Consider the following 22,354-nt stretch of genomic DNA (forward strand, 5'->3'; position numbering starts at 1 on the left):
AAACCCTTAATTCCGTCGGTTCTTTTCCGATTTCGACACCTTGTTTTTGTAGGCTCCTGGTTCGATCTAAGAAGATTATGTTTGTTACCGATTTGTTGTGGAAGAAGGTCAATGCGTAAAAGCTAGGATTTGTACTTCTGGAACGCTCGCTTTCCTTTTGTGGATCTCTCTATAGGCGTGAGTTATCACGCATTTGTTTTTAGCTTGATGGAAGTATCATGTCCAAGTAGATTCAATTCGAAATACCTACATCGAATTCCATGATCTTGCATACTTAAATGAGCCACTTATAGATTCAAAAGTTAAACTGATGGAAACAACTCCGTCCATAAGAAATTGAGAAGGCAGGGGGTTATCCTTGTGCCTTTTTCAACGGCTCTGCTTATCAGTGCATTACTTTTAATTTCTACGGGCTTTGTTCTTTTGTTTATGAGGTATATAATTACTTTGTGAAACCTACTTTGTTTAACATTGCAGATACAGTACTTATTAAATCCGATTGATGCATACTCACGTTATGGTCGACTCTAACAAGGTAACAGCTTTTCAACTGTGAGGCCTCAAAATTGCATTTGATGAAAGAGATTCCTCTTTAAAAAAAAAATTATAACAGTTATTATTGAGATTTGGATTTGAGTAATTAAACACATTTGGTCAATATCAAGTTTATTTCAAACTAATTGTGTTACTAAAAATAGAATAACTTGTATAACAAAAATATTTAAGTTTATGTGAACATATGAAATATTGAGTTATCTAGTTGATCCATAATAAAATTTTATATCTACTACAAAAAATGTTAAATTATTTTATCTAAGCATTCCATATAAGGGAAATTTTGCATCTACCAAAGATGTCAAGTTAATCAACCTAGCGATCCATATTGGACTAGTGGAGAAAAAATTATACCTACTGTGCAACATATAACGGCGCATATAAATGGTATAATGTGTAATGCTTATGACTACAAATGTTTAGCACCTAACAACAAAAAATTATAAATTGTTTAATACAGAAAATTTTCTTGTACTAATCATCTTTAAGAGGGAGTTAATCTATGAAAATCATTATACATATTATTAAATTCCTCATTTTCACACGCCTCACTCATTATATCAATGATGATGATGCCAGTTTGATTAATTCCTTTTTTATCGTATTTGGATCACATAATCTGATTCTGACTCATTCTTGGACTTGAGCGCTTATGCAACCTGGATATTGTCCCACCTTGATTGCATTGTCTAGCATACTGCATATGGGGCTCTTGTACAGTGCATTCCACATCTAAGCTATGCACGTGGTCCTCCGAATTCCGATGCATACACTTGATGCCTACAAAACCAATTTTATCTCAGTGCTAATGAAGCTCGTCATTTTTATGAGGAAATAATAATTTTCTTTAAGACTGTTACTTTAATATCCATAACAATAGTGGTGCTGCATTATACTGTTCTAGCTGGAGGCTGTGCTGTTTGCTATTGTTTTCACAGTGAAATTATTGTTCTTGTTAATGTGAGCTTAGAAATCTGACTCAACATCATATTCTATTACTGAATCATTGAAGTATGCAATAATCATATTGAAGCCAAACAATTCACTTCTTCAACATAGGTCTTTATTTTTTATTTTTTCTCTCCTCAAGGATTATATTTTTCTTCCTTTTGTCTCTGTCACTGTTGTACACATTGATGCATAGTTGTATATTCTGACGTAACTTACATGATTAAAATCTCATACTATTTGTGTAGGATTCGACCAGGAGCTTTCTTGGGGTCAAGAAAATCACTGTTGTGTTTGTTTTAGGTGAGAATTTCACTGCGTTGGGAATTGGATGATTCCAAATCCTTGACGTTAAATTATAACAAAATTTCCGATGGAGACATTACAACATCATTGTGTTTGATGTTTTATTATACAATTCCTTTTGGGTCTTATTCTTTGAAAATGTGAGACAGTTGGTACATTTGTAACAAACTCTCTCTCTCTCTCTTTCTCTCTCTCATAACTTTTTGTTTTGAGGGACCTAAAATTCCTAACTTTTCAATGGATCTCATTTTATAATGCAATGACCTTGGAAACCTATTTCATTTGTCATAAAAACAATTTGCGAAGTGCCTATGCCATTTGACCAGCCTTGTGGATAAAAATGCTTATCTGTTATTTGATTCTCATTGTCAAGTCATAAATGGAGCATCTCGACCATGCTGCTAAGGCATATTCTCCAAATCAGAAATATGATTGAAGAATCCAAGCTAGCTAAAGTCCTTTGTGCTTTTTTTTTTACTGTACCTTTTGTGGTATCATTGCATAGAGATATGGGTGTCCATCATGTCTACTTCAATTGGGATTTCTTCTCTCTTTCCCCACTGAACATTGGTGTCTCCATTTCTTAGATATTCTTTATTTGATAATTCTTAACTGCTTTATCCGATATATATACAAAACAGGTGGTCCTGGTTGTGGAAAGGGCACACAATGCACAAAAATTGCCGAAAACTTTGGCTTTACCCATCTTAGCGCTGGTGAACTTTTACGTGAAGAAGTGAAATCTGGCTCTGAAGATGGGTAATTATTACTGCTTTGTCTCTGTGAGAATTATTATGTATAAAAACTGGATTCACTCTATCATAGTTTAAAATTTTGAGTTGTGCTGAGATTTGAGTCCCAAGTCTGGAACGATACGGTTTTGATACCGTATCGTACCGTGTCGATATAGTTTTGATATTTTTTAAATATAAAATATATTAACTAAAAATAAAAAATTTAATCTAAATATTTAAAAAATAAAAAATAAAAAAATATATATATTAAATTAATAGAATAATTTTATTAGGTTTTAATTAAATCTATTTAAATTATCTTAATCAGAGTTGATTAAAATTATTAACCTATAGTTATTTAATTAAATCCTAAAAAAAATCTAATTTCGCATATGTGTTCTGCTCGCGTGACATAGTCAGACGGGCCGTCAGGCCCGGGTAACCCATCCGAACTCGTCACCAGGCTCGGGCGACACGTCCGAGCTTGTTGTCGGGCTCAGGCGGCGTGTCCTGGCCCCCGCGACAAGTTCGGACTTGTTGTCGAGCCCAGATGACGTGTGTTCCGCTTGTATCGATATCGGTCTATTAGCGGAACAGGATGTTTCGCCAGTTTCGTCTAAAACAACTCGAGATTTTAATCTGTGCACTCTATGCAGTTTAATATTTCAGTGTTCAACAAAATGAAAAACCTTTGTGGGCTTGATTTTAGCTTGTATTGCATTATACTGATATGAATTATACGACCCCAGTGTTCCTTAGGTAAACTTATATAAATGATGTTTGGTAAATGGATTGATTGGAAATACTCTGATACTTAGGCTCATCAGTTACCCTTCCTGTACCCTGTGTCGATAAGACACGACAAGGATATAAAATTGAGTCCAAGCAGCTGGACTTTTCAATGTCATGGGAGAGAGGAAGCTTACTGTTTCTGGTTTCATATGTCATGGTAATTTGACGATCTTGCGCTAGGGGGTGGGAGCTGATTACATAAGGAGGGAGGAAAGGGGAGCATGAGTGGAAGGAGGAAGTTTACTGTTGCTGGCTTCAAAGATGGCAGGAGCTCAATAACCTTGTGTTAAGTGATATCCATTTCCTTGAGTCTTCATGTATATTTGTTCTTTTGCAAATGAATTATTACTAATTGCAAAATAATTAAGACTTTATTTTGGGTGATACTTACAAAATTTGATTGTAGTAAAGATAGATTAGATTGGATATAGGTTACATCCAGGTTTCCCATCAGATATAGTAGAGAAGACAGAGAGGAGGATTGTTAGGTAATGTATTATAGATATATCCTTGCAAATGAAAATCCTGAATATAACAATCATCCCTTTCCTGACAGCTTAAACTTTTGGGTAAGTGCTGTGAGTTTGGGCTTCCATCAGATATTTCTCCTTTCTAGTTATTCTTAGTTGTTTCTATAGTTATTCTCTTGGTTCATCCAAGCCTGACATAGCTTGACTATCAAAGGAGATGTTAGATTACATCGTAGTGTTAAAATCATAATTTAAATATATAATCGAGTCATTTCCAAGCAGAAGATATGTTCGTAAAAGATTAAAATTCAAATCCATACAGGATGATAGGTGAATTTTATTTTAAGAAGAAAAAAATGTTTCAAAAGGAAATTTTCAAATGGATCTGACAATGAGATAAAAGTTATATGATAGATGTATCAGGAGGGATAAATACAGTTCCTGTACACGAGATATAGTAACTGGTCAATATGAGCTGATGTACTAAATTAGTAAAGTTGAACTAGATAGATTTCATAGGCTTTTTGGCTTAAGTGTGCATTTTTTGGACATATTTACACTCTTTTAATAGTTTATGGTTTTTGTGTTCTGTTTCTTATTCTGATTTTGCTTCAGAGCTATGATTCAAAACATGATGATGGAAGGAAAACTTGTTCCCGTGGAAGTAACAATTAAGCTTTTACTAAGGGCCATTCTTGAGAGTGGAAATGATAAATTTCTTATTGATGGGTTCCCCAGAGATGAAGAGAATCGTGCAGCCTTTGAGAGTATTGTAAGCTAGCAATTTATAATTCGTGTACACCAGTGTATTCTTTTAATAACTATGATGAATCATATTCTTATCTAATAACTCTCATGAACCAGTACCATCATGCAAGTTCTTAGCTAAGACTACATCTGTCTTCTCAGACCAATATTGAACCAGATTTTGTGCTATTTCTTGATTGTCCAGAGGAGGAGATGAAACGGCGTATTTTAGCTCGCAACCAGGTTACGTTCTGCATTTCCTCTCACCCGTTTGCCTTCTTCTGGCATTTAATTTTTCAACATTATCTCCTTCAATATAGGGAAGAGCTGATGATAGCATCCAGACAATGAGGAAACGCTTTAAAGTTTATATGGATTCCACTATACCTGTACTTGATCATTACAATTCAAGAGGCAAATTGCGGAAGGTAACTCCGTCACACTTTCTTTTTGGTAAAATTTTGCAATTTGGTCTTCTATGACAATACTGTTGGCCCATAAAACCTTTGAATCTGTTGTCATACTCTTCAGAGTAACAAATAATTACAGTGATGTTTGCTCCACGATGCACATCGTGTATTTGATATGCGAAAACTAATATATATATATATATATATATATATTGCTGATATGTTCACAGGTTGATGCTTCAAGGCCCATTGATGAGGTTTTTGAGGATGTGAAAGTTATTTTTGCTCCATTTGATGCCAAGGTATTCACTAATGGTACGAGGCAGCTTTCAGTGATCTTCATCTTTTTTATTAGAACAAACTTTGGAATTTGTCAGGCCAAAAATAGCTTGGGAAGATCAAACATCGGTATGGGAATGGGACATAAAAGGGTGATTTCTCTTGTTGAAAGGTATGTCCTTTACACTTGTTTACAATTGAATGCATGATCTTCTAGCGTAACTAAGGCTTATTTCTCCAGACTTGGAATTTTTCTCCAGCCATTTTATTCTAATGCAAGATCTTTTAACTCTTTAGTTATTTCTAAATCATGTAGATATTAGGAACCTAAGCAAAAGCTAACCATGACGCAGGTTATGTAGAGCCACAAGAGACATAATAGCTCATATATTCTCGAAGTTAAGATCATTCTACCCTCCTGCTTGCATTACGAGAAAAGCCTTGAAATCAACCTAAGCGAAGATTTCTACGATAGATCAAGCACCATTATTGTACTTGCTATTACATCATCTACGTGACAACATATTGTGTAGGACATCGAAATGAGTTAAATTTAACATTCTATATTTAGGTGACGAGACGATGGAATTATCTAATTCAGCATGCAAGATTTCTTGTTTTAGATATATATAAATAAAAATATTAATATTTGAATTTGAAATATATATATGTGCGTGTGTTCATTTCGAATTATTTAGATTTTTTAATTAATCGATGTTTTTTATTAAAAAATTGGAAAAGACTTGAGAGATTTATATTGCTCAACTTTATACATTTTTAAATTGCAATAAATATTCATTATGAAGCTAAATGGATACATATCTTCCTTAAAGGAATGTTTAAATTATTTAAAATGCATCAATTCTGTAAAATGAGAAGCCATTATCTTTTCTTATACTAATTAAAAGTTTTTCAAAAAAATAAAGAGTAAACATCTATTTAAATTAAAGCTATTTGTTTTTTGTAAAAACAAAATTTTAAAAATATTTTTTTTTTTTTTTTGTCCAAATAACTTGGACCAAACTGTAGGACTCGGGCAGCAGCTCCATGACCATTTTGATCGATCTGATCCTATCAGGACTAGTACTTCGGACATTCTAGTTCGATGAAATTGACTAGCTCGCAGCAACCAACTCAACGACGACATTTGCCTCCACCCTGACCCATCAGCTCGACTTGTTCTAGATCACTCTACTAAAGCTAGTGTAGTGACGAGGATCTATCTCACCGTCCAGTCCTATTCATGAGTTATCGAAATTAGACTACCGATGCCCATGCTCGAAGTGATCAGCCGTCCACTGTCATTCCAAAAGGCGTTTGTTGGTGATCATGCCCTCCATCTCCCCATGTCTGCCTGCACATCCCCCACCATACAGTCCACAAATCCTCTGTCCCTTGGTTCCTAGCTCCGTCTCCATCGTCGCTCTGGGAGTTGGCCTTGTCAAGTTAAGCAAAGCATTTAATTTGGTTAGTGATGGCCCATGCGATGGACGCCTCTTGTGCCAGCATTTGCTAGCCATTAAGGCCCTTAACAAAGAGTTGTGTTGTGTACGTACTCTTGCGGCGGCATGGGGCGGTTGGATCGAGAGGACGACGATCGAGGAGGAAGAAGAAGAAGAGTGGGATGGCCTCGTCGTCACGTAGATAATGTAATATGCATGGGATTAGTGTATTTTAAGTTTGCCAAGTGATATGACTGCTTGTGCTATATGATTTGTTATTTTACACATAATAATAATAATAATAATATTATTATTATTATTTGGAATAATAAGAACATCTAAAGCATCAAAACATCTATAGGCAAAGTTCTCCATCAGTTCTGTGATGTGCTCCTTCTATGGCAAGCAATGATGTGCTTTGCCTGCCTTGTTTCCTCTTTCCATATCCTCCCGATGTCCTCTGCTACCTTCACAGCATCCATGGAGACACCTGAGAGCCCTGTCCTGCCGAACCCGACCGCATAAAGCCCCGAGCACCCTTTCCACCCGTTCGGAAACTCTCGTGTCGGATGACCATCTTTGTCGAACAAGTCAGCGCCCTACAAGTATTTAGACTCATTATTTGGATGTTCCAATTTATATGTATTAAGTCATATGAACTTAGTGATCACCTGCAACCACTCGTGTATATTGCTACGGTAGCCGGTCGCAAAGATGACCGAGTCTACTTTGAGGACTCGCCCGTCAACTAACTCCACCTTGCCACACGAAAACTTCTTGATCCCGGGGACCACCTTGATCTCGCCGGTCTTGATCTTGTGCAAGGCGCCGAGGTCTAGCACCGGGGTCTTCCCTTGGATGCACTTGAGCTCGAACGGACCGAGAGCCGGTCGCTTCAATCCGAGTTTTTGAACATCCCCGAGTTTCATCCATGAGATGGCCAAGAGGACCCTATCGACCAACCTCAATGGAAGCCATTTCATTAGTTGAACGGCAAGTTCAAAAGTAGATTTCCCAAGTGCCTCCCTTGGTAGCACATGAACCTATAGGGGTCAAATAGTAAATAGAAAAATTATAAGGATCATTTCAAAAAGTAGTGAACATTTAAGGAGTAAAATGAAAATTGGCTCACCGAGTCACGAACGACCATGGCGGGGAAGGCGCCGTGGAGGCAGAGGTCGAGGCAGAGCTCCATGCCGGAGTTGCCGCAGCCCACCACCAGGACTCGCTCCCCGGAAAACGTCTTCCCGGACTTGTACTCGCCGGCGTGGATCACCCTGCCGCCGAAGTCGCCCATCCCTTCCACCGCCGGCACCACGCACTCGGCGTTCTCCCCCGTCGCCACCACCAGCCACTGGCACATATACTCCACCTCCACCTCCGCCTCCGCCGCCGTCCGCACCCGCCACATGCCGCACGTCGTGTCGAACCGCGCGGCAGTGACGGCCTCCCCGAACCGCGGGCTGAGCTCGAACCGCCGCGCGTAGGCCTCGAGGTACTCCACGAACTGGTCCCTGGTGGGGTACTCCGGGAAGTCGCCGGGGATGGGGAGCCCCGGGAGGCGGCAGAACCGCTTGGGGAGGTGCAGCCGGAGGCGATCGTAGGTGCGCGTCTGCCACAGCGAGGCGACGCACCTGGCGCGCTCGAGGATGACGAACGGCAAGCCCTGCTGCCGGAGGCACGCTCCCACTGCGAGCCCCGACGGCCCTGCGCCGACTATCAGCGCGCCGTTCACCCACTTAGTCCTCCTCCTCGCATGGCGATGGTCGGAAAACTGGGACATGACTGAATCGAAACAGAGAACACAGAACACGACACGAAGCACGACTTGAAGCTGGTCGAGAGGAGTTTGGAGGAGGAGGAGGAGGAAGACGAAGGGACTATAAATAGAAGGCTTCGTCATGGATCTGGCGGTGGATTCGTTGCAGTAATGTGGTTGGATATGGAATCTAACTAGATCGCGGGGAAGATCTTTGGGAGCTCTGCTTTGCCTCCGTGGCACGTCCTGTTTTGTGAAACAGGAAACGGAGATTATTCGGATGAGTCAACGGTGGGGGTGGATTTTGTGTAGGGAATTTGTAAGTTGCCCAAAAAAAGGCGGGAATGTTTCATAAATATCTTCGATGAATTTTACCAAACAAAAATATCTCCATTGATTGGGAATCTAACCGTTTTGGAGCCGTCCTATCGAAGCCGCAGCTTTGTGGAATTACAAGCTTTGTTTCCATTCCGGGAAATTTGGGGGCAAATCTAGCGAAGTGAATCTCCAAGGAAAATTGGGATGGATAGATCTTGTTGGGGGGAGTGAATCATGTAAAGATTTCCTTAGTGTCCAATTTACTTGGGAGGGTAAGGGGTGGAGGGACGAGTTGACACGATGGTTGAGGTACTCGTGTGAAGAGAATCTATTCGATCGAACAAATTTGTTTTTGGTAGAAATAATTTGCATCAAAAATCAAGCGAACTCATCTTCCCTCTAATTAGTTGTTAGTTAGCCCTCTCGAAACCCTTTCTTTTGTTTTACTCTAGAGTCATCATCCCTCACCCTTTGATGCTCGTCGTAGTCCATAGCGGCTAGTTGCACGACAAAAGTCATTTAATTTGTTCATGTGTTGTCGATTGTGTGTTCGTCTATCTCTAATAAAAGATACTCCTTTGTACGCTCCTAGGTGTAGATTGCGGCTTCAAAGTTGCATAATTCATTAAATTAGTCAATCAACACGTGTTGTTGTATAAGGGCCCCTTGCTTTAACACAGTTTAGTGTAATTTTAGTATATATATTAGCTTTTATGCAAATTATTTTCCTTTGCCATGTTGGTTAAGGCATCTGGTGCTGTGATCATTAACTTTGAATTATCTAATCTAATTATGTAATTAATTAACCAAAGGCTAGGTTAATGCATATATGTAGGTTAGTGCCCCTACTAGGGAGTGAAAAAAGTGGAGATGAAAGGGAAGGACTCCTTCTTCCCTTTGGTTTCGACTTTGAGGTTCAGTTAATTATTATTTGTATATAAAACAAACCTTAATTAACTAAATATTTGAGTGTTAATTACTTCATTGAGAAAAGGCTATGTGTAAAAGTTGATGTGAAAAAAAGCACTTTATGTGTTATTGTTTAGTATCTTTCTTTTGATTAGAGCCTTCGTATCGAAGGTAACATCGTTCATCTAAAAGCTAGTTATTCTTCATCTTCTTTGCGGCCTTCTTCCTTTTACTCCTTTTTTTTTCTCATCATATTTGTTGTGCTTTGTTAGGTCACTAAGCTCACTATTATACTATCTTAAGATGCTATTAAAATAGGTAGAAATATTATTTGAGATTTTTTTAGACATTGATCAACTTAACTCGATCGGTGATGGGTTGACTTAATTTGTTTATCGTAAGGTTGGCTCGTCCGACGACAAACTTACTCCACTTGCTCTATTTATCTCAATTTATTCATCAATTGAATCAATTAACTTCCAAATTACGTAGATCAATCAATCGGCCCTGTGATTTTCTTGAACAAATTAACTCATTTGAATCGCTCGATCCAATTGAACCCATCAATTTATTGGACCACATAATAAAAAACTAAAAATAAAGTGAAGGACATAGAAATTAATTAATAAAGTGAAGGACTTTTGTTTTTTAAACAAATAAAAATTTCCAAATAATTTGGGTTTGTGGAGAATTTTTCTAGAAATGATAAAATAAATTAAAAAATAAAGGCGAGAAAGCCCAAAAAAAAGGAAGGAAGGCGCGGCCTTTTTTGGACTCCTCGAAATCATTAAATTAATCACAGCAATAATTGAGATCTTGTCCTCGTCTTGATTTTTTAACCAAATTAAAATAATTTTAATTATATTTAAGTACTTTTTAATTAAATTAGTAAAAAATTATTTTAATATAATATTACCCTATAACACAATAGTACTAATGTTGTAATAAAATTATGTTTGGAATAAAAATTATATTAGTGCGTTGTTTTAAAGTTTTTTTAAAAAAAATCCTTTTAATGAAAACGTCCTTTTATTAACTTAATTTATTAACTTTGTCAAGTTCAATTTTGAAATGATTTCATGGATTTATTGCATCATAAATCAAATATATTATTTTTTAAAAAATAGATAAAATAATAGGGCAAAATGAATTGTGAGGACGCGATACTCGAGACCTTGGCGAAGCGCGACGCGTGTCGGCACATCTCCGGGAGACAAAAACCAATACGGCCACACAAAACCCACGAGCCCACCCGCCACTTGCATTCTCCTCGTACCAACAACGAGTGCGCGCCCCCAGGCGGTGGGGACCACCACGTGTCGCGCTTATCGATGCCTAAAAATCTACATGCCCATGAATTTTAAGGAAATGTCATTCAGGCTTTATTTATTACAGCAATTGCTATATTTCAAAAAAAATAAATAATATTTTTATATTACCAAAATCACATTTTTTTAAAATATCTTTTTTAATAAAATAATTAAAAAAATAAAATGTAAAAAATTATAATCAGTTCAAAGGTCTAAATAATAAAGTTAAAATTTTCATATTAAGAAGGAGGAGAGCGAAAGATATATATTTATGTTGAGAAAGAGGTAACAGTGTCATTTGTCCCCATTCGTCAACCTTCATTCTTATACTTCTATATCTTTTATATTAAAAAATTTAGGAGGGCAATTGCCCTTATTGCCTCTCCCTTTGATTTGGTTCTTATTTGTCACCGACTACAAAATCCTGACCAAGAGAACTTTAATCGTCGATTTCAAGACTATTGAGTATATTTGTGATAACAAACTAATAACTAATAGTCACAACTAAATTATGATTAGGTCAAAGGTTTAAGTAAGAAAATTAGGAATTTCATATTAAAGGGGAGAAGGAGGAGCGAAAGATATATATTTATGTTGAGGATGAGGTAGCAGTGTCATTTGTCCCCATTCATCAACCTTCATTCCTATACTTCTATATTTTTTATATTAAAAAATTTAGGAGAAGCAATCTTGTTTGTGACTGAGTACAAAATCATGATCAAGAGACAACAATCGATCATAAAATTATTAACAGATCATGATCGACTGCAAAATCTAGGTTGCGATTGCTTGACCATGATTTCATAATCAATCATAGCTTGGTCGCAATTTTATAGTTAGTTTTTGTTGCCGAACCACTAGGCAATGATGAAATCACAACTAAGCACCCTCGTAAATTCATCACAAGCTCTAGATCACAAATGCATAGGGTTTTTCTATAGTTTTTTTTTTACTGTTTTGTTTTCTATTTTTTAATTTTTTTTTTTGCCATAAGAGGAAAATGATATTTTAAAGCGTATGTATGTTTTTTTTTGATAAATATAAAAAATAGGTATGTGTTTTGAATATTTTTCAAAATTGTACACTTACATTGTAAAAATTTTAGGAGTAAATTTTATCCTATATAACATGATGTCAATTTAAAATGCCATGTTTTAAAATATCAATATAAACCATAAATGTTGAATTATTTATAACAAATATTAATTATGATAAACTTTCATCTCAATCCAAATATAATTAATATATTAATTCTGGCATTTTTTTTACCCGATAAATGCATTAGAAAGGTTAAACAAAGCATTTACTGAAAAACATATTAATCTCGCTTGTATAAATTAATAGATGAAAAAAAAACAAATTAATCATTTTTTTCAATTGGATATATATTGTTTAAATTAATGTTGTCATTTAAGACAAAAATAGGAGCATTTTTTGTTGCTCTCTGGAATTGAGACAGTCGAGGCCAATTCCATAAATTATACTCTCTTTCTAAATGGAGAAACATGTGGGCCATAAAAAGCCATTTTTCTCTCTGCGAATCTACGAAGACTGCCACCAATGAGAACAGCCCCACTAGCAAAGAGAGGAAACCACGACCAATAGTATTCATTTTTGGTAGGGTTCGTTTATTATTATTATAATTATTATTTTAATTCATTCTTCCCTGTCCCTTCTTTTTCCCTTTCTTCTTCCATTATTCTCCCTCTCTTCTCCCACTTCCTCTCACGCCCTTTATACTCTTCGGAGGAGGCTCAATCGGCAGTCGAAGAGCAGTAGGAACGCGATCCGGACGGAGGAGCAGAGGGCGATGGTGAGGGGGAAGACGGTGATGAGGAGGATCGAGAACGCCGCGAGCAGGCAGGTCACCTTCTCCAAGCGCCGGAACGGTCTCCTCAAGAAGGCCTACGAGCTCTCCGTCCTCTGCGACTCCGAGGTCGCTGTCATCATCTTCTCCAGCCGCGGTCGGGTCTACGAGTTCGCCAGCTCCAGGTTCTAATCCCTTTCTTTTTCATCTATAAATGTTTTCATGGTATCACCAAAAACTGATCTCTCTCTGGCTCTAGAGTTGATCTCAATCTCATTTCCTTTAGCACTAATATTGCGATAACAAGATCAGAGGTAGGACTCTTATTTTCTTGTTTTTTTCCTGCGGATTAGTACGTTTTTTTTTTGCGTCTTGGACAAGAAATTGTGCGGTACACTCTCCTTTTGATGCCACTACCTTCCACTTCTTTAATTTCACTGCTCAAGATGAATACTACATAGGGCTTCTGGGAATTAATCAAAATCTCAAAGTGGATTTTATTATTTTTCTCCTGGTTAAGATCACGACAATAAAGGGAATTTGAAGCTAAGGATAGCTGGATCCTTTTAGTTTTTGGATTATATTTCACAAATTTGTACATGTAGCAATAGCAGATGAAGAGCATTGGAATGGAAAGGATAGCTTTAATGTGCATGTCGCTATGTCAGGTTCCATGCTGCACATAGTTGCAGTAAAAAGGACTATGTGTGTGAGAGAATGGTCTGTGTACTTTAATTTGTTCTATATTTGTGTTGCCATTCCATCTTAATATCTGTTAAAGGTTAGGCCATAAAGTTAATGCCAACTGTATATGCCTAAATTTTAAAGCTAGTTAAATATAATTTCTGAAAAGTTAGCCATGTAATAAAGCAGTGGATTTTATTCTAAATTCATAATTTAATTAGTTAATAGTACATTAGTACTGGATGAAACAAAACTGTTATATATTTCATGTAGGAATATAGTTGGTGATATTTTAACCATTTTTTGCAAGGAAATTTGTTAAAAGTAAATTGATTTAATTCTTTTCTTATTACTTAATAGCAGCTAAACCATCTATTATTTAGGTTAAAAGTTCTCTGTCTCCCTTCAGTAAGTGGAATGACAACGTTTTAACCGGACAAGCTTTTGTCATATTTCATGTTTATGCATACCATGTTTGGCTTGTCATAGTACTATTGAATTATATATCAGTATATATTTGAATGGTAAAGGTGGTTTCCTATGCCTACTATATATATGATTCATAGTATTGAGAGGCTGACATGATTTATATATTCTTTTAGTTCATATTTCACATCATTTTTCTGAACCTTTTTTCTATTACTAAATATATACCCATCAAATAAAATTTTTCCCCTTATTTTGTTTATGCCCCATATGATAAATAGTATTGACAGGCCTCATATGATTCATAGCTTTTTTCTATTTTTGTTCATGTCTCATATGATTCATAGAATTGAGAGGCTGACATGATTTAATTAGATATTCTTTTAGCTCATATTTCACATCATTTTTCTGAACTTTTTTTCTATTACTAAATATATACCCATCAAATAAGTTTTCTCCCCTTATATGTTTGCATGCTTCTCGTAGTCGGTATAAATAAGTTTTTTTATCCTAAGATCTTTCAATTTGATCGATGGAAGCAGATACCCACACTATAATTCATGCACCTCTAGACCTTGTAAATCCCTTTTTTCCTTATTGTTATACAAAACCTTTTCACTGGTTAGTGGTGTAAAACAAAACACCAGTTATATACTATTCCAAGTACTTTGGATACCTATAACATTAACTATAACTACAGAAATTTGATTACCTATTTATAGATTAGATATATAGATAGATAAATGGATTGTGTTAGAATAGCATACTTTTCTGCTTCATACTTCATCCATGAATTAAACTTTTTCTCGTCTATTACCATCAATTATGTAAGCTAGGAGAAGTGAATTATAATTCGAAGTTCAATGACAATTAGTAAGCAGGTCTCTCACTCTCTCTCTCAAGTCTAAAAGGAAAAACTGAGTATATTATATTGTCAAATTTACAATATTTATGCTTTCCAGTTTCATTCAACTCCAGGATTTAGACATCGACACAACACCAAATTATTCTTGAAAAAAAGGGAAAATCATATATATCATGAAATAAAATGCATACTCGAGTGCATCCACTATATAACTTGATTAATTCATATGGGCATAATAGTTAAGTGCTTATGGAAAATATTTCTTCAAATAAAGAATAAGTTAGAAAGTGCAGTAATTATATTATTGCCAATACTAAGCCTTTCTATAACCTAGCCTACCCAATTCAGTGTATGCAATTAAACATCAAAATCTGATTATGGTTATAGTTTGTTCTTTTATTTCTTCATTCAAACAATTCGCCCACTAGTTATCAATTTCCTATACAATTTTTTTTATTGGTTGTGGGCTTCTCTTTAACCTCCAACTTGGGAAAGTACTTGGGGTTCCACTTAGCAACAGGAAGAAGATCAAAGGAATTATATATGGAGATTCTTAAAAAGATGAAAAACAAACTTGTGGACTGGGCGGAGATCAGACTCATTCAGTGTCAGAACAAGTCATGCTTATCCAAGTTGTTCTTTACCATATGCTGTAATTCCCCTCTTCTATTTTGAAGGAGATAGAAAATCTCTCAAGATCCTTTATTGTGGTCACTACGCACAGCTCACGCAAAGTGCATCTCATCCAGTTGAATACCATTATAATGCAAAAAGATGCAGGTGGTCTGGGGATTCGCACTATGATTTCAACCACGATGGTTTTGTTAGGCAAGCTAGGGGCTGCAATAGATGGAGGATCAAACAGCTTGTGGTGTAAGACGCTACAAAGTAAATATAAAAGAAGGGGTCAACCTAAACTAGAGTTCACATGTAAGAAAAATGATTCACCTTATTGGAAAGCAATCTGAAGGGCATGGCATGCGGTGAAAGATGGCTCTTGGTTTTTCTTGGGTAATGGTGCTCGTGCGGAATTTTGTTTTGATCGATGGACAACGGATGGGTGCCTCTACTGGGAACTAGCGTGAAACCCATCACGGATGACTGGAATGTTTGGACAGTGAATCAAGGAATTTCAGAATGTAGCAATTGGAAGCTCAGTGACCTCGCACTGATTCTCCCAACCGCGGCCATGCATGGTGCATTGATACTGACTCTAGCTCTGGACACAGGTGAGGATAGATGCATATGGGATGTTTTTGTCGACTGGGGAATACCGGGCAAGTGCAACCGATTCATATCTCACACAATAGGTTTCCCTCCTCCGTTGCTACCTCTGTGGAAAAAGATTTGTAAAATTATAGGTCCTTAACAATAAGCTTTTGATATGGAGGGCAGCCCATGGTGGGATTTTAATTAACCTGGAGAGAGCTTAGAGAAACCTTTCAACAAAGCTTGCTCATTGGACGAGCACCAAGCTGAGACCCAACATTGGACACCGCCAGGGGAAAGAGTGTATAAACTTAACATAGATGCAGCGATTAATTCATTTAATTTATTTTCTATTATTATTATATGATGATAAATATGATAATTTCATTATTGATTAAAAAAAACCACAACTCAAACCTTATTATCTTTAATATGAGAGAGTTTTTCTTAATGACTTTTAAAAACATTTTACCATACCTCTATAAATATATTCATATGAATATAGGTCGAGAAGATACTTCATTATCTCATCTTTCCATCTCAAATTTTTACTATTGCTTGTCTTGTAATAAAATACAATGTTAATATTATAGAAATAGTATGACATCATAAACATGCATAAAATTTTTATGAATTATAAACAATTGAATTAAATGAATATTAATTGTAGAAACTTAAACTAAATTTATGATTATAAATAACTATTAACATTATAGAACAATTATTAATAAAAATCTAAAAAAATTAATGACACTTAAGTACCTCTCAAAATCCTTTCCTTAAATATAAGTTTAGAAAATATATATTTATCTTTATAATATTGTAAAATAACTAAATAATGCCTCTTCACAAAGTTTAAAGAAGAATGTAGGTGGAGAAGAGGTTCAACAAGGAGAAAAAGGGAGAAGGGGTGTGCGAATGGAAGAGAAATTAAGGAGGGTGGTTAATTCAGATTTTATGATGTGAAATGATTAAACAAAGTTAAAGAGTGATGTGCTAACCTACTCTTGGTTTTGACCTATGTGAGCATATTTTTCTTAACTCCTACCCTTCTTTCACATCTCTGGTTCTTTCTAGATAACATATTATATATCTATAAAATAGTAATATATGAAAATATATTATAAATTATATATAACATTTTATAGTATATATAAAATATATAGTGTATATTATATTAAAGTAGATAATAGTAATTATATAGATTATGTAATATATGTAATGTACTTGTGTGTGTGTATGTATATATAAAAGAACAAAAGTCAAATCTTATAGTGCTCAAATTATATAAATTCTAAAGTACTAATCTTTATTTCATTTCTGTTTATAATTTAAAGTCATATTTCTATTTGGACTTCAGGTCAATTTGGCTAAATTCACCTTCTGGCATATGGTTCGAATCTTATGAAATGCAAATGAGTTGGTGCGATCTATGCTTCATATATAGCACAAAACACATGGCAAATGAGCCTTATCTAGAGCACGAGGTGTAATATGATAATTTGTTGATGTACTCATACATACGCATTTAGCTTATTGTCAAAATGACATGACGCTTCACCTAGGATGTCACGCAGGACAAACAGCCCATCGCCTTATGAGTTACACATGTTAATGAACTAGTTTAGCCCAAGTAATTTGAACCAATTAGCTAATGAGTCCAAGTGAACTAGTACCCATTTGGGACAGAAGTAACAGTATTGATAATAAAGATACCTTAATACACCTATATCTAGGTTGATCAATAATAGATACATTTTTTATGACGTCCATTGTTAGTTACTTTTTTCTTATCTAGTTGTGGTGAATACACATAAGTTATTTGTTTATAAGTTGTTTTTAACAGAAATATCTGATGAAATGTACTGTTTTCTTTGCAAGAGTATGTCAACTCATATTATCATAAGCTTTTTTATATTTAATAAAGCATGATTATTATCATCATGAGCAATAATATATATATATCCTTTAAAAAGGTCAGAATTTCTTTGTAAAATAAAATAATTGGTGTCAAAATATGTGAAAAGAATAGTATATTCTATTGCTACCTGTAGCTGTAATTAGTCTCTGAATCATTAGAAATGTTTTCAATAGGTTTCTGATCATAAAGATTGATATTTAGCAGTAACGCATGCTTAAGAACGGTGACATGTGATGGGTTTATAATAACAAAGTTCTAGATAGTAGTTCATGGTCGTTCTAACAGCTTCTTTAGCAACAAGGCAAGCGACACAATTATCCTATATATCTTCTGACAAGCTTCCTTACCATTAAATCTATGAGACTTGTTTTTAATATTATTCGAAGTATATACATACTGTGGAAGATGCCTGTGAGAAATTTGATTGCCCCAAAATTAAGTGGCAGTAGTTATTTACTTTCAGCGGCAATATTTTGTGGTCTTGAAAAACATATTTAGTGCATTGTCTCTCTCTTATCGGTTTGGCTTCGTTTTGAAGGAGCCATGTCATCATGTTACCCAAGGGTTTTCATCAGAATCTTTGTTTCTTAAATTTAATGAAGTCTTCGTACCTGTTTTTTATGCAGTAGTCTTACTATCTGTTTAAACTGATCTTTATCACTTTAGTCCTAGTTCTTAATTTTACGTTTTTTTCTCACTGCAAATATCTATCTCAGATTTTTAACTGATGCATATGTTTTTATAGTTTTACTAAATTTTTATGGAAGCTTTCACTATGTATTCTTCCCGTACTATAATCTTTTCGCCAAATTAAATATATATAAACAAGTCCTTTGTTTAAGAGTTAATTGTGCTGTAAACCCTAATTTTAACTTCATTTAATTAGGTGAGACTTGAAAGTAATGCTAATATTGATTGTGATCCTACTCCCTCTAAATTACTCTCAAATCGAGATTATAGATGATAATTTATCCTTTAGTTGTCAATTCATATGAAAATTAACCAATATATTAATTCAACTAAGGGCGAACCATATAAGTTTAAGTGATGGTATCAACATCGGTATCACTGACTGAGCAAATGTATGGATCTTTTTGGTTGCCACCGTAATACAATTCTAATGATGACACTAACTAGTTAGACAAGTCTTATCACCATTGAGACTTATCACTAATTTTTGGTGCATTGTGTCCAACAGTTGGCACCTACCAAGTGTAGTTGGCACCTACCAAGTGTTTGGATAGTAGGTTTAACTAAAGTAGTGCGACTCTTCGAATTATTAATGCAACTAGTGCTCCAACTGCTATTTCAAGCATTCGTTCTATAATTATGAACATATGTACCATTTATTTGTTAGTGGTGGAATTTTGGAGATCTATATAGTCAAGAAGCATCATAGACCAAATATGTTGTAAACGAGCTTAGCTGAGGTGGATTCAGAAGTGTGGATCAAATGATTTAGGTATATTTAGAAGAGCATGCCAAGCAAAACCTCTTTGGAGTATCACCTTTCAAGTTTCAAATGATTATTAAAGCTAAGATCTTGTTAAGGAGGACATTTAATAGGTTTATCAGACCGATAGACAATGGTTACTTCATAATTAATTATTATGGATACCAACTCATTGAAGTCTAAATTGATACCCAATTATGCTTAATAATCAATTGTGGGTATCACATATTTTACTCATTTAAATTGAATACCTTGTAAGTTTGGATTATTGCTTGTTTCTTTAAATATGTATTTAGTTCAAGGAATAGTCTATTAATTAGCTTAATTTGGATTTTAATAGTAAGCAAAATGTGAGTACCTGATCCATTACCATCCTTGTACCAGATTACCAGATACTCTAATAATGTGTTACCACGACCAAATATAGATGCAACCAAATACTGATAGTCTGATACATTGTTCTCCTAGAATCATTGTAGCCTAGGAGTTAGTTACCTAAAGCACGCACTCTGGTGCATTACATATAACCCAACGCAAACAATCGCTATATATAAGTGTACCTCCTACACTCATGACTTAAGTCCTATTTCCAGTTGCATTTAATCACAAAATTCTGTCTCCTTTCTTAGTAGTAATATATCAAAAAACTTACGAGCAACATAGACAAGCTCATATTATGTGATGATACAGCAAACACAAAAAGAATAATCTGCAAATCATCATGTAGACTATATATCCATGAAAACAAAACTAAATCTGTGTATAATAAAGAGTATAATTATAGAGCGAGAATCTGAGAAAGACAACATTCACATTATATTCACTAAGCTTTTAGCCTTAAAAATAGAAGCATATATAGATCCCTTTTTTTGTGCGTAATCATCTTTTCTCCTTAGTTTCTCTGATTTTAATGGTCATCAAGCAAGAGGTATTATCTAGATTTTCTATATACTTTTACTCATTTATCATATATAGACTTAGTCTGTCATCGTGGATGTATGTTAGTGAGACTCACATGATTTTATTTTGTACCGTTCCTTTTTAATAGGAGGTTTTGTATGTTGTTTAAGGTGTTTGAATTATTGTTTCTAAGATGGAGATGAATATTCTCGCAGTAAAATATTTTCTACGTTCTAGGTACATCTATGTCGATTTATGATGATTGGTGGCAACAGATAAGCACATCTTCCTTACAGAAATTGATTTTGCTATTGTAGCATTGAAAAGACGATGGATCGGTACCTGATACACACAAAAAATGTGATTGTCAAACCGAGTGCAGCCGATCATGATACCCAGGTTTGTCATGTTTCATTTCAATTATACTTTCTCATACATAAGCTTAAAAATTTATCTACTTTGCAGAACTCGAAGCATGAAGCCACAAATATTGTGAAGAAGATCGAACTCATTGAATCCCACAGAAGGAAGCTGTTGGGTGAATGTTTGGGATCTTGCTCAGTAGAGGAACTGCAAGAACTTGGGAACCAACTAGAGGAGAGCCTCAGGCAAATTAGGAAAAAAAAAGTATGTGATCCTCATACTCATCTAGTAATTACTCGATTCTAACTCTGGATCTATTTATTTGTTGATTTATCTAATTTTATCTTTCTTTTCTTCAGCTAACCATGCTATCCGACCAGATTGCAGACCTCAAGGAAAAGGTATAAGACCGTCACTGTCTATGCAATATAGTGAGCAATTTAGCTATTTTCAACTTTTTCTATAATACTTCATTTACTTCTCTTGTTTTCTTTGTGAAATTAAGGAGAGGTATCTCCTCAATGAGAATAATGTATTAATAGAAAAGGTAAGGCATACGCTTCTATTACGCTGTTTCATTCTTGAAATGAACAAATGGAACATCGGCTAATTTTTTTTTTTTACCCTTTTTCTGAAAGTTGAATGGAGGGAGGATGCTACAACTTAGCAGTGCACACAAGGAACTGGCCGATGTTGAAGGAGTAACGGAGGTAGAGACCGAGCTGATGATTGGGAGACCAGGAACTCGTTAAAATCACTGTACGATCGACTTCATGTTCAAATCTTATTCTCGAATAATTAACTAACATAAATAACAGATCCACTAAGGCATGGGCAGCCAAAAGAACCACGAGTAGAGAAGGTAAGCTGAAATGTAAATTAAGATTAATGCTTATGCGTTAAAACTCTTTATCATTTAGCTTGTGCGATTTGATACTTTCTCCAATGGCGTAAGGAGTGATGTTGTTGGCTGGTGTTCAATTCTTCTACCTATTAGTTGTTTCGGTGGAACGCAAATGTTATAGAGAGATTCTTTTATAGAATTCCAATAGAGGTTTCTCTTTACCAGTCTAATTCGATTGAAATTTAGCTCTAATTATTATAAATTGACCATTAATGATTAGGATTAGTTTTTTTAAATCAAATTGTTGATTGAAAAGGAGCTTCTAGATAATTCGTATCATTAAAAAATTATATAAAATAATTTAAAAACTAATCATATATTTTTAAAAATAATTTTAAGGATCTAAAACTAGATAATTCTTCTAAAAATTGACTTATGTTTTATATAAGATTATTAAAATTAATTTAACTCAGTAAATAATATATTATTTTTATTTTAGATTTGGTATTTAATATTGTATTTTTAAATGCTGACATAGAATGGTATCGTCTAACCGGAGAGAGCCCAAAATTATGTTAGATTCGCACCGGCCCAAGTTGCCCGTCGCTATCCCACGTGGCAGATAGAGCCATTTTCGCGAGCTCCCGCCACGTGAATCCAGGCCCACAAACCGAATCTTCGAATCATGCGGACGAATCCTTCCCCTTAGGAGGCTCGTATGCGGACACAACTCCGCTCGACTGATGTGATGTCTCTTCGTCACGTGGTGCATGAATCGCCACGTACCAGCTGCCCGAATCGAAACAGCAGCACTGAGCTCATATCCCACCATTATTGCTCCTCCACGTGTCCACGTATCAGGCGCTTTCCCTCCCTCAAATGGTAAATAAACAAATATCTCTC

At 35.3% G+C, this 22,354-nt stretch overlaps 3 protein-coding genes across 4 annotated transcripts; 2 read left to right on the forward strand and 1 right to left on the reverse strand.

The window, feature by feature from the left end:
* Positions 1-473: 473 nt before the first annotated feature.
* Positions 474-5,773, forward strand: LOC141824490 (UMP-CMP kinase 3-like). Its single transcript, XM_074711793.1, has 9 exons — positions 474-535; positions 1,752-1,806; positions 2,451-2,568; positions 4,421-4,577; positions 4,715-4,795; positions 4,873-4,980; positions 5,193-5,264; positions 5,340-5,413; positions 5,595-5,773. The coding sequence occupies exons 1-9, from the start codon at positions 503-505 to the stop codon at positions 5,695-5,697; spliced, it is 801 nt and encodes a 266-aa protein (XP_074567894.1). The 5' UTR covers positions 474-502; the 3' UTR covers positions 5,698-5,773.
* Positions 5,774-6,945: 1,172 nt separating this feature from the next.
* Positions 6,946-8,574, reverse strand: LOC141824330 (putative indole-3-pyruvate monooxygenase YUCCA8). Its single transcript, XM_074711593.1, has 3 exons — positions 7,816-8,574; positions 7,355-7,726; positions 6,946-7,282 (listed from the first exon to the last, which is right to left on the reverse strand). Exons 1-3 carry the CDS (start codon positions 8,464-8,466, stop codon positions 7,058-7,060), a joined length of 1,248 nt encoding a protein of 415 aa, XP_074567694.1. The 5' UTR covers positions 8,467-8,574; the 3' UTR covers positions 6,946-7,057.
* Positions 8,575-12,659: 4,085 nt separating this feature from the next.
* LOC141823887 (MADS-box protein SOC1-like) lies at positions 12,660-21,618 on the forward strand. Of its 2 annotated transcripts, XM_074711087.1 has the most exons (6): positions 12,664-12,971; positions 20,562-20,643; positions 20,710-20,871; positions 20,967-21,008; positions 21,113-21,154; positions 21,246-21,618. In XM_074711087.1, the coding sequence occupies exons 1-6, from the start codon at positions 12,790-12,792 to the stop codon at positions 21,357-21,359; spliced, it is 624 nt and encodes a 207-aa protein (XP_074567188.1). In that variant the 5' UTR covers positions 12,664-12,789; the 3' UTR covers positions 21,360-21,618. The 2 variants fall into 2 exon arrangements, with proteins under 2 accessions (XP_074567189.1, XP_074567188.1); XM_074711088.1 differs by lacking the exon at positions 21,113-21,154 and having other exon boundaries at positions 12,660-12,971.
* Positions 21,619-22,354: the final 736 nt, after the last annotated feature.

This window comes from Curcuma longa, chromosome 3, assembly GCF_044706935.1.
Source record: "Curcuma longa cultivar G26 ecotype Majalengka, Jawa Barat chromosome 3, ITB_CL_G26_1.1, whole genome shotgun sequence".
NCBI lineage: Eukaryota > Viridiplantae > Streptophyta > Magnoliopsida > Zingiberales > Zingiberaceae > Curcuma > Curcuma longa.